Source organism: Podarcis filfolensis (assembly GCF_964270895.1).
Source record: "Podarcis filfolensis genome assembly, chromosome: 1".
NCBI classification, from domain to species: Eukaryota; Metazoa; Chordata; class Lepidosauria; order Squamata; family Lacertidae; genus Podarcis; species Podarcis filfolensis.
Window position 1 is genome coordinate 20,389,030 of NC_139604.1, and position 13,464 is coordinate 20,402,493.

General features: G+C 41.6%; 1 protein-coding gene across 1 annotated transcript in view; it reads right to left on the minus strand.

The window, feature by feature from the left end:
- Window positions 1-13,464, minus strand: part of LOC310768344 (neurabin-1-like) — a 39,743-nt gene that overhangs the window by 2,860 nt on the left and 23,419 nt on the right. Inside the window, 7 exon segments of the mRNA XM_083626324.1 lie at window positions 838-1,026; window positions 4,441-4,557; window positions 8,573-8,768; window positions 9,216-9,287; window positions 10,562-10,643; window positions 11,019-11,340; window positions 11,721-11,872. Coding sequence (XP_083482450.1) covers window positions 838-1,026; window positions 4,441-4,557; window positions 8,573-8,768; window positions 9,216-9,287; window positions 10,562-10,643; window positions 11,019-11,340; window positions 11,721-11,872 — 1,130 coding nt within the window.

A 13,464-nucleotide genomic window follows, 5' to 3' on the forward strand; every position in this document is an offset into this window, starting at 1 on the left:
ATTACTTTATGGGACTGCTGTGAGGTCCCTAAAGGAAGGCTAAACAGATGTGCTACCATAGCATACGAGAAGCTAGTAACATTCTGTTAGCATGGTGCAGTATAGTTTTTTATCAGCAGATGGCAACATCTGATAAGCCCAGAAAACCTTTTTGACTACTTTTTAACATACTAACATTTCATACAATCAAAGCTTAATGCATTAACTTAGGATACGTTAAAAATGTGTGTCCAAGTTCAACAACAAAAACACCGATTAAAATGAATCTATTTTATGTAACAAGGAATTGAAGGAAGGAAGCCAACCCCTAAATTATCAACAGATAACATAACACTATACTGTACTTATAAGTATATTAGGGACGTGGTATTAAGGACTTAATTAGGGACGTGGGTGGTGCTGTGGCCTAAACCACTAAGCCTCTTGGGCCTGCCGATCAGAAGGTTGGCGGTTCAAATTCCCGTGATGGGGTGAGCTCCCGTTGCTCGGTCCCAGCTCCTGCAGTTCCCAGCAACCTAGCAGTTCGAAAGCACGTCAAAGTGCAAGTAGATAAATAGGTACCGCTCCAGTGGAAAGGTAAACAGTGTTTCTGTGCGCTGCTCTGCTTTCGCCAGAAGCAGCTTAGTCATGCTGGCCACATGAGCCGGAAAAACTGTCTGTGGACAAATGCCAGCTCCCTCGGCCTGTAAAGTGAGATGAGCACCGCAACCCCAGAGTAGTCTGCAACTGGACTTAACCGTCGAGGGTCCTTTACCTTTTTGTACTTATATTGTTAAGTGTTCAGATTTTCAGTGCATAGTTTTGGCTTGGCATAAGACAGCAGGTATACAAGCTTACCTTCAACTTGTCACTGTCAAGCAGCATTAACTGCTGTCCATCTATACACTTGGCTGTGAATTCCGCAATGTACTGCTCCATATTCATTCCCATTAGCCAATGGCACACCTGTTGCGTTGTCCATTCAGAAATGGGCCGACTGTGCCACTGGTTTTGTTTCCCTGTAGTTGATGGTTCATCATCGGAAGTCTAACAAAGCAAATCAGCTTTTACTTAGGTACATAGTAATTTAACTTACTGCTTTTAAAAATAAAAAAATACTGCATTTCTGAGATATATATATAAAATATAAACATTCAAGACTTTGAATTGTTGAGTGCATAGCTGGTCTCCCCTCCAATATTTCAGTTTGTTTTATTATTTAATTCCCATAGTGCAAAGTGCCTGAACACATATATCAATGCACAGTAATTTAAAGATCGCTCATTGTAAATACCTTTATGAACAGTGGACTCGCTGAACCAAGTGTAAATGTCCAGGTTCGTGAGATATAGGATTTTCAGACCTTGCTCGATAACTTACAGGTATTCTCAAATTCACTCGTTTTATGGTATCACTGACCGAATGTCCAAAAGAGAGTTTTAAATTATTGTAAAGGATCATACAGTTTCTGGTCTTCTAGGTGCAGCACTCTAGGTGGTAAGTTTTACTCAGAGTAGATCTACATAAATTAATGCCCCTCACTTAGTCATGTTCATTTATTTCAATGGGTCTACTCTAAGTAAAACTTGCTGGCATACCACTCTCTATGTTTGTGCCCCATAAAGTCCACCTATATTATACTGTTTCCGTACATACATCACAAATGCCCTTGAAATGGAAACTAGGCCAAAGCAAATGAACTGCTGGTGAAAGTCCACATCAGAGTGAACACTACATGCTAGAGAGAAGGGAAGAAAACACTCTTTTTATCTATTGGGTAGGTATCTATTGTTGAATTCATTTTATGGAGATAGTGAGTCAGTTTTTACAACTTATCACTTAAAATACCACCTTGGTCTAGATGTGTCATTAGCGGAAAAATACAAAACTATTATGTATTACGGTATATTCATTTTGCCAACTTTTATTAGGAGTCTGTAGCTAAGGGGACAAAGGACATACTGATCTACCAAGGCTAGAAACAAAACTGTTTTTCAATTTTTCTAAAGCTATCATACAGTCTTTGGTCGAAGAGGAAATTTTTCTTTCTTACTCAAGACAAATACTTAAAACTCTTTATTTCATCCTGTGCCGAAATGAAAAGGATCATAATACATAAAGACTAACCATGCTGATTATGCATCTTCATTGAACTTTAAAAACATGAAGTACTGATAATACAAATTTTGTTTTGTTAAAATTCAGCAATGGCATTTGCACCACTAACTCAAGGTTGCTTTCTATATGCTTGTAAAAATGTAGTATGTGATCCCTACTTTTGTTATTGTACTTGCAGCTCATTTTTTTATTGGTTTACTGCTTATTTCTTTAGATGATAGCAATGGTTTATGAACTAACTGCTGCATTGCTCTAGATCAAACTATGCATGCATACGGGGGCAAACAGGTTTCTTACAAGTTTCCATCATAGCACCTTACAGTGCTGAAGAGGCAAGGCACTTTTTCAGTTAAATTTGAGAAATTTAACTGGAAAGGGAACTACCTCTTTGCTACAGCATGCAAACTTCACACAGCCTCCACACCTGAGCTCTTCAGCATTTCTTTTACTTTCAATGTAGATGCAAGGACCACCTGAAAGCAGCAGGGATCACGAATGCAAGAGCCACTTGTTGTTCAAATTTAAAAGCAAAATAACTTTCCAAGTTATAATATAAAAACAAGGAATTAGCAAGTGATGTCCGTGAACACAGAATACTTCTTCTGAGCCTGTTTCACAATGCCAGGCTTGTCAGCTACTCTTGTAAAGACGTATTTTTAAAAATACGAATAAACTACTCCTTTTGTTACATTAAAATGTTTAGCACGAGCAAGTATCCAATATTTACTCAAAAACATTAACTTGTGTTACTGAAAGGAAACTATCTCCATCCTTCCTTGTAGAGATATGCAAGTTCCATTTCTAAAAATCAAGTAAAGGTCAGTCTCTGAAAGCCCCAGTTGATGCAGAGAGAGAAAATGAAGAATGAAATCCGGCCCTATTGTGCTGAGAGTGCAAAATCCTCAAGACAACTGGAAGAGAGTCGCAAGGAACAGTATCCATCTAAACTGAATTACGGAGTAATTTGAAAGAGAGGTGAAAGGTCAACATAGTGTATAGACACAAAACTGTTCAAGAAAGACCTAGCCACTGTGATCCACATTACGGTCACCTCCAGACTGAATTATTGTAACTCGCTCTACGTGGGGCTGCCCTTGAGACTGACCCAGAAACTCCTTATGGGGTCTTCGCTGCGAGATCATATTCATCCGGTACTATACCAGCTGCACTGGCTCCCGGTGGAGTACAGGATCAGGTTTAAGGTGCTGGTTTTAACCTTTAAAGCCCTATACGGCCTAGGACCCTCGTACCTACGGGACCGCCTCTCCTGGTATGTCCCACAGAGAAATTTACGGTCTGCAAATAGAAACATCCTGAAGATCCCAGGCCACAGAGAAGTTAGGCTGGCCTCAACTAGAGCCAGGGCTTTCTCGGCCGCAGCTCCAATCTGGTGGAACGCTCTGTCACAAGAGACTAGGGCCCGGCGGGACCTGACATCTTTCCGCAGGGCCTGCAAGACAGAGCTGTTCCACCAGGCCTTTGGTCAGGGCGCAGCCTGACCCCCTCCTCTGGCAATCTGCACAGAATTTTGCTTAATGGTTGCCATCAATTTGATTTTAATTTGATTTTAATTAATTTTATAATGAATGTTTTTAGAATGTTGGATTATTTTGATTGTTGTTAGCCGCCCTGAGCCCAGCTTCGGCTGGGGAGGGCGGGATATAAATAAAATTTATTTTTATTATTATTATTCATAAGAGTAGAGTACCTATAGGGCTAAATGCCCAGATGCTACATGAGGAGCTGTGAAACTCCATACTGAAGGCTGAACTTAGCTGGCACCACAAAACCTTCCTCACTGAAGTCTGCAAAGTTTTGAAATATCCAGTTTAGGAAATTCAAAAAATGTTTGGCTTTCTAATGATCTAAAAATATTTCAAAAATAATGCAGCAAGAATTAAGCTCTACAGCCAAAAGACTGAAATGAGGAAGACAATGTGTATTCTGTTAGAAGTACTGATGCATGCCATTCACACAAATAGCAGAAGCATAGAAAGCAAAATGCATTGGCTGGTGGTACTATTAATCAATTGGCTGTCTTATAATGTTAGGAATGTAATTAAAGTGTGTTTTTTTCTTGCAATGCAAGAGCAGAGCAGATGCACATTCAGTCCTCATTTGGCTTCAGTTACATGCAAAGTAGCTCAGTGTGATAAAATATCAAACCCAAAACTGATAACAAGCAAAATACTTTTTATCTCCTAGGTACATTTTTCAATGTGGGCTTATAAAAATATTAAGGTGCAATGATGATAACCTACTCTTTTCATTAGAGACAAACTTAAATTGCATAATATAGTCTGAACTGTGATATCAACAATACACAGACACACTGAAACTCACCTCGTTTGAAGAGAAGGTTAAAGTGTGTGAACGCCCTGAAAGATTTGGTTCTGCCACTAACCCTGACAGATCACAACTTGGCTTGCTATCGTATGAATCATCTATGACAATTCTACTCTGCAAACAAGTGAAAATAATGTGTTGTTAACTTCCCCCTTGGAACAATAAATCACAAGGAGGCACAGTGTCTTATTTTTAAAAAAGTAAAAATAACTAATCATTTATTTCCAGTAACTCTGAACTAAGCTTATCTACATTCATCATGACTCTCTCCCAATTCACAATACACACATATTGGGCTCATCATCTGATCTACAGAAATATTCAGAGAGTTCTGGTAGCTATTTTCAACACATAGGGTTAGTCAGGAATAAATAGGGTTAGTCGTAAATTCATTCCCTTAATGGGGGCTAGGGAGGGATTGCACTTTGACCTTAGTTTTCTGATTATCAGAGACTGGAACCAAGACCTGCACCATGGGCAGCTCCTGGTCTTGAGGAGCACAAACGACTCTGCTTCCAAATGTTACATCCCTGCTTTCAAGTTGCAGGCATAGTAAGAAAAACAGGAAGCAGTATGGCTTCCTGCCATGGTAACTTTTCCTTTTGCTACTGTCCTTGCACCACCTGCCCTATTTAGAGCAAGCAGGCCCTGCATTAGCATCCACAATGGTCAAGCAGATGCTGAGGCGCCCCCCCCCCAGGACTGACACTTGACTGCTGCACCCTTGCTGACTCCCCCTCCCCTAAAGCAGGCTTCGTTAATCTGCCACCCTCTCAGATACTCGCCGCCCTGAATCCCAATTTGGGAGAAAGGCAGGATATAAATGCATTAAGTAATAGTATTCAACAGCCCAACAGGCATTGGCTGAGTCCTGTTCCTGTCTCATATGGGAGGGGATAATAGCTAGTCCAAAATAACACAGGCTGAGGGGTGGCTGGAATGAAGCACCAAAATCAACAGTAACATGTATTTCTATCCTGCCAGCTGTCTGTTACACATATGTATGGTTATGGTTATGGGATTTCATGGAGGCAAAGATGGAACAAGAAAATTGGAGGACCGGGTATTTTAGTAGTAATTATGCCCCTTAGAGAGCAATCCTAAATTCCCAGATAGGGGGACCACTGGATCCTGAAGATCTACTGGAGGCCCGTGGTGATAGGAAAAGAATAGGGCCACATTGTGATGGATCAAGGAGGCCTTGGATTCAAAACCATCCCACTCCCAACAAGCCCACAAGAAGCGAGAAAAACTATGCCCGCCCAGAGGCATAGCATTGGTGCAATGGCCCCGGATGCAATTTTGAGAGGGGGCCCAAAAAGGCCCCCCCCCCTGCTCCTTCATCGGAGCCTGGCTCTGCGCCAGAAGGAACTGAGCCTTGGCTGTAGCGTTTGTGCCTGTTACAGTTCTGTCCCCTGGGTTAGGCCTGACCTGGGGAGGAGAGCAGGTGAGTGGGCGGCAGCGCTGCTGCCCACCCTCCTTGGCTGCGGCATACCTCGTGCCTGGTGGCAACAGCTCTGCCACCGGGTCACTTGACGCGGCAGTGGAGAGCAGCACTGCTCGGCCGCGGCAAGGCATGCCTGGCCACAGTGGGTCTGTCACCGGGTCAGGTCTGACCTGCCGGCAGAGAGGAGGAGAGGCAGCGGTAAAGCTGCTGTCCACCCTCCTAGGCGGCAAGGCGCCTTGCGCCTGGCTGCAGTAGCTCCGCCTCGGCCACTGGGTCAGGCTCGAGCCGGTGGCAGACAGCAGGGAGATAGAGGGCGGCAAAGCTGCCTCCCACTCTCCTCAGCCAATTCTTGGCCATAGCAGCTCTGCTGCCAGGTTGGGCCTGACCCAGCAGCGGAAAGCAGGAAGAGAATAGGCAGGAGCTCCCCACCTCTCTCCAACCTTGTACTCTGGCACACTGGAGGGCGCCCTCCGCCCTCCTTGGGGGCATGTTCTGCAACCTGCCACAGGTAGCGCAGGCATACGCTCCACTGCTGTGCCTGCCCTATAGCTGGTGTAGTTAGTTTTCTTCACTCAAAGGCACAAAAATATAAGGGTAACAAAGTCCAACAAAATAGGAGGCAGGAGAAGATTTCCTGGGGAACAAAGGGCTCACATGAATTGAGGTGTGTCTGTTACCTTATTTTAGTAGTGCATATGAAACAAGCTATGGAAGGAGGAAGTAACTGTGGGCACAAAGCCTTTATAGCTTCCTATATTTTAATGCTTCTTCAAACTTTAACCTTCGTTAGATCAGGGAAGTGCAATCCTTCCTACCTGGCCCTATTTCTTTAGAAACATGCATTTCCCACACTGAGAACCACAGAACAAACCTGACTTTAATAAAACTGAATGTATCACTGGTATTTATCATAGGTACCATGTGGTGACAATTCTTACATAGCTTTTGAGGTCTGCAATAACAGGCAAGACTTATCTATGCAAACAGAAAACAATGAAAACCACTCTCTCATAACAGTACAAAAAGATATAGACTCAAGCACAGAAAGGTGCTTTTAAAGCCATATACATTCAAGTGTAGTTAAGCACTACTGTGCTCACTGCAGTTGCAAGTTATCAACCCTGGGTTGAACTGAAAAGCCTAGAGATACAGAATCAGAAAGTTCTAAAGACAGACCTACAACTGTAGCATGACAACTCTGGACAAAGACACCATGCATTTTGTTTTAAATGACTGGCAGTACAACCCTATACATCAGGAATGGGGAATGTCAGACAGAGGAGCTAAATTCAGCCCTGCAGGCCTCTCTCTATGCAGCCCTGGGGCCACACCCACCATTAGCATAAGACATCCAGAAGGTTCCTCAAAAGGGAACGTGGCCATAGAAATGAAAAACATTTCCCACCTCTGGTCAGAAGTAAGCATGATGAGTTCAACAGAACTTACTCCCAGGTAAGTGTGCATAAGATTGCAACCTGAGTCACTTCCCTGCATGGGAAGAACTAAAGTCACAATCACACTGTCTCACCTATCTGACAACTCACAAGCTGATGTGAGTAAACCGTTCAACCATTGAATCTATGTGGACACAATCAGGCATAAAAACACTTAAGGTATTTTATGTTGGTTAAACTTCTGCTGGCATAGACTGTACACAATTCCGAGGTTTAGAAATCTTTTCCAAGACCAAAACATACAAAATGAGATGCTGATGGCTTGAAATGCACATGTAGATTAATTTAACAAACTGAAACAAATATGGAGTCCACAAAACGAAAGAAAACTATGGGAAGAGTAGCACATTTGTTTTGTCGAAGTTATTACCATATAGAAAGGATCAAGCATGCAACAACATGCACATTTAATGGGTGGCAAGGACAAAGTAGAAAAAAGCATCATGTGACTGCAGACAGCCTTGCCATAACCATTGTCTTTTAATGTGCAGATTTTCTATTTTCATCTGTGTACAGTAAAGCCTTTAGTTTTTTCAGAAAGCAACATGATGATGAACTCTTTAACAAGGGAATTTCCACTACACCATTTCCTCCAGTGGGAGGCTCCTTTGGTTCAGAATTCTTTCTGTGAACAGAATAAGCCCTTATGTTCATGGGAGGGCATGCTTGGATCGCAATCCATTGTTCTTAATAGGCTAGCCTTATCGTAATTGGGAAAGCTGGATAAAATAAGTGAGCACTATCACTAGTCATATGTAACATATTATTTCCTAAGGTGAACAACTTGCACATGTCAAAACAAAACAAAATTTTTTTCTTCCAGTTGCACCTTAAAGACCAACTAAGTTAGTTGGTCTTTAAGGTGCTACTGGAAGAAATTTTTTTTGTTTGTTTTGACTATGGCAGACCAACACGGCTACCTATCTGTAACTGCAGTGGCGTAGCGTGGGGGGTGCAGGGGGGGCCGGCCGCACCGGGCGCAACATCTGGGGTTAGGGCAAATCCATGGGTTAGGGGGCGCAAATCCACGGGTTAGGGGGCGCAAATCCACAGTTTAGGGGGCGCAAATTACTTGCCTTGCCCCGGGTGCTGACAACCCACGCTACGCCACTGTGTAACTGGAACTTGCACATGTTTCGTTTTTACGATACTTGTCACAGCATTTAACTCCTGAGCAACATTAATCAAATCTAAATGTGCAAAGTATATACAAATAAACACCATTTACCTTGTTTCTGTTCTTCTCCTGGCTCTGTTCCAATGCAACATCATGCCCACCCTGAGAAAAGCTCAGGGTGCTACTAGAACTATGCTCTTTATGGCTGTCTCCAAACCAGGAGAAAGGCATACAAGTTGGGATAGGGGAATCTGAATCTGACGCAGATAAGTTGTTGACAGAGTCCTCCAGCAATTCTCGAGAGCCCCTGAAAGAATGTAATTTTTCATGTATGAGCTTTGACAATCTATTGTACATATAATCCATACAATGTGAAATAGATATGACATAAGTCATATTTTCATCATCAGTACACAACAACACATTATACACCACACAGTTTAAAGCAATTTAATGTTATTCAGACTAGTAGGTCTAAATTACTATGTATAAAATATTTTAGAAGTAGCTTTCCTGCTATGTTATCTTTTTGCAAACTGGGCACTAGTATGTTACCAGCTATGAAACACTTTAAAAGTAAATCTGATTGCCTTTGAATACTTTCCCTTTTCAAAAAGACTGAAACTGAGGTTCAACATTCTAACAATGCACGCGATATAAAATTGAGAATGATGTATATTCATTCAGATGACTGTTCAAATTGCACAATTGATTGGAATGCATAGTTAAGAACATAAAATGCTTTTCTAAGTACCGGCTGTCTAGCGAACTCCTTGCATTTTCTTTTTCTTGCTTCTTCCCTTTACCACCAGATTTTCTTAGGCCCCTGAAATTAAAGAAAGTAGTTTAATAAAACGCACAAATTAGCTAAGTCAAATCTGTCCCAATATATCTGTGGCATACTGCAAAATAAATCAATAGGTTTCACACAATTGTCAATTCACACTAGTCAAGTATAGTAATGGGAAGTGGGGTAAATGAGAGAACAAGTAGATCAATCCCCAATTGACCACAAGCAATCAAATTAAACTACAATGACCCACTATCTTTGAACCAGCCCAACTGTCAATTATAAATAGAAATATGGTTCACATTTCAAATGTATTTCACAGTGCAATCAATTATAACAAATATTTTGTAATATTCCATTATGAGAATATACACTGAAGGAAAAAAGAAGCAACCCATCATCATATAACCTAGTAAATATAACTCAAGACGCATAGGTGCATCCTTAGCTGTTGATATATATGGTCTCTCCCCCAAAACAAGAATTGTCTTTAACACCCACAACTTTACATCCCATCCCATCTGTGCCTTCTTTGCTCTATGCTACAATGGTGGCTGCTGTTATGTGCCAGAGTTCATGTCTTGGGTTTCGAAGGAGAGGGATACAAAGGAACGATTTCCAGACTTCTCCAGAGTGAAGTTGTCACTACACATGAATCATTATTTCAGTTATGAGCTATGGACATACACTGTAATTTTACCCTCAACTCTGACAGAGGGGAACCTGAGCATCCTTCTCTAAAGATGCACAAAGTTAAACAGCAATAAAAACATTCCACTTTAAAAGTAACTTGCTGGTCTCATACAGAACCATCTGCAAGTTAGCTAGATTTATTATCTCAAATTTTAAACATAAAAGCCCTACCATAAAAGATATAACCTTTATATGTTGTCATAATGCAACAGAACAACGTTCTTTATTTATCTGAATGTGTATGGTCTGATCCTAAAGGTGCCTATCCCAAATTAAATTTATTTCTTATTAAAGTGTGTTTAAGATTGCAGACTGAGGCAAAGCCATTCCCAAAGATCAGTCACTCAAGCACTGAAGGACCCTTATGGCATGAAGCAAATTATTAAAGCTTTGAGATGCCAGAGGAACAAGGAAGTTTGAAGTGCGGTTATTTCCACTTACGCGTATTCTTCAAACCAGTGTCATTTTCTATTTTGATATAATCATGCACACAATTATTCCCAGCTGCCAGTTATGCAGATTAGCATCAAATTAGTTTTTGACACATGATAAAACTGCAGTTCAGTTACAGGAACTTTTAACAAACATTCTATCATTTAAAAACATGCACGTCGTACCCAAAATCTGGGAAACGCCTTTTGGACTTGCCCGCAGAGGCACCTTCACTTGATTCAGTCTTTTCTTCACTTCGTTTGTCATCTGTGTAAAATAAAATAATGACATAAGAAGTCTAACACTGATATACTTCCTAACTTAAAAGAAAGCAAAGCCTCTTCTATAGATAAGCACAACAGAAACTGTATTGTGCTGACAAACATTTTACAATATATTGTTCTCTTTGCTTTTGCAAGGTGACATCAAATGACTGAAGCATACTGATTGTGCAATTTCTTACATTTAAATAGAAGATTAAATATATTAAATTTACAGTGTTGCTTACATTAGAGGCATAATGTACAAGAATGGGGAAACAGCAATTGTTTAACTTTTAATAGCAGGAGGCAAGAACCACACTGTGTGTATCGACAGTTTTTCAGGACTTAAAATTTTTAAACGCAAGGAATTTTAAATTACCTTTGTTCACTCTTCCTTTGCCTTTTGAGTCTCTATGCTTGACATTTCTGCTGCATCCTGAAGGAGAATTTGGAGTTGTATCATCATTAGAAGCTGGCTGAGTTGCTTCAGGACTATTTTCTGTGTTTGGTTTATATACTGGAGAAGAGTGCAAGGAAGTTGATGGACTTGATTCTAATAAACTGTCAGTGCTTTCAGCATGCTCATGCTTCTCATCTCTTTGATCTACATCACTCTGCTGTGATGAAATGATCTTCTCTGTCACTTCTGAAGATCTGCTCTGGATTATTTCCTCTGTATTATCATCATTATCATCCATATCCTAAAAATGTATTAAGAAATAAAAGTTTTTAAATTTAAAGTTTTAATAATTGTCCAAGGTACCAAATGCTTATGCACTTCAAGTAATCATACAACCACTGTTCATTACTTTTTTATTTAATATATTATTTGTAATAAACTACATGCCTCATACTTGGCTATGTTAGGGGTGGAGTTTTCAGATAAATTTGTTGTGGTGGCAGCAGGAAGAGAAATTTACTGAAATGTGCAGCAAAAACCCAGCTCATAGCAGGACATCTTATTAAGAGCGGAAAGGTGGAGCGGAGTGTTGGGTAAATGATAAAATTAATCTCATCGGTGAGTGCATTTAAACAAAATGAAATTATATCTAGAGGGGAATCAATAAAGTGAATACTATACCAGCAAGTTTATTTCCTTCTGTCCAGCCCCAAGAGATGCTTTCAGCTTTGACCGAGAAGGTGGCTGACGTTTCACTTTCAAGGCAAGCTGGGCTTTTGCTTTATGTGCACTGGTGTCTAACCTTGGTGTGTCCCCAACAAAAGTATCAAAATCTGTAAACAAAACAAAACAAAACAAAACAAAGTTACCTTAAAAATGATATTCCAGCAACAGAACCTCTGTCTTCCCATTCCCTCCCTAACAAAATTAGTCAGTGCTCTTTTATAAGCTTGCATTCAATGTCTTAAGTAATCTGACTCTCTATAAATTGAATGGAAACACAGAATTCAGACTCCAAAGCTTGCACACCCTTTTCAGTAGCGCAGCTGGTTCAATAAAATGCCCTTTTATAAGTTGTTTGTTAAGTTCTTTGTTAGTACACAACAGTCAGGACCATACCTGTGTTTTACAACAGAAGGCATACCTTGCTGAATTAGCAAACAGATGGCAATTCAAAGTGGATCGTATTAAAGAACATATTGAAGAACTTAAAAATTTTGCTTGTACTGTGCACCTTTTACAGGTTGTTTAATAGTTGTCTAATACTACATCCCTACTTATTTATTACTTCACTGAGGATACAAAATATATGTGTTCTTCTCATTATGTATGCAACTTCTGTGCATGCCATGAGTAAGGATATCAGGAGATCTTTATTACAGGATCTTGGGAGACGCATATCCCAGTGGTCCTATCACTTAACTCCACTTAATGATCTGCCCTGGCCAGATTCAGGTTGACTTTTAGGCTGACTATTGCACTTTCTGTTGGAGCAGCTACAAGCAAGTTTTCCTCTTAGAAAGAGGAAATGTATTTCATAAAAAAAAGACATATTCCTTAGCAGGGACTCTTTTCAGTTAGGAGCCCTGAAGACAAATAGACTCAGCAATACAATTGTGGTGAACCTTTTGATGCCAGCAGGCTAAATTGTTACCTCCCCCAAACCCTGTGGGCCATTTCGCAGCAATCATATGAAGTCACCATTCTGTCAAGTGAAATGTTTTCCTATGCCCATGTGATTTAAAATCAACATTGCAGGCAAAGGCTTAGGGGGCATGCAGACGCCAAGAGTCAGTTGATCTGTTGTGCCTGCAAGCAGTTTCCTGTGCCCAGTGGTCTGGAATAGGGGTTAGAAACTGAGAAATGAAAGCTAGGAGCTAAATAGCACCTTAAACCTAGGTTATGGGTACAACAGTGGAATGTCTAGGCCAGGGGTCGGCAAACTAAGGCCCGGGGGGACGGATGCGGCCCACCGGGCTCGTTAATCTGGCCCAACAACCTTGCGGACCCTGCCGCAAGTCAGCCCCCACGCTAACCAGCGCAGAGCGGAGGCCTCGTCGCATGGGGACTGACTTCCGCGACAGTGGCATGGCTTCAGATTGGCTGCAGGAAGCTCCTGCAGCCAATCCAAAGCCGTGGACACCTCTGGGCGATGCCCCTTCCTTCCCGCTGAGATGGCTGTGTATGGCCAAGAGCTGAGCGGGAGGAAAAGGCAACGGCAGGGAGGCTGCCTTCGCCACCAAGGCCAGCGGCCTGGGCTCTGTGCCCCACGGACCCCTAGCCGAGGCAGAGGACGACGACGACACTGCCGAAGACAAGGCGGTGTCGACAGCTGCGGTGTGAGTAGAGTGGCGGCGGTGGGGTGCTTTCGGGAGAGGGTGGTCCGGCCCCCCACAAGGTCGAGGGACAGTGGACCGGCTCCCTC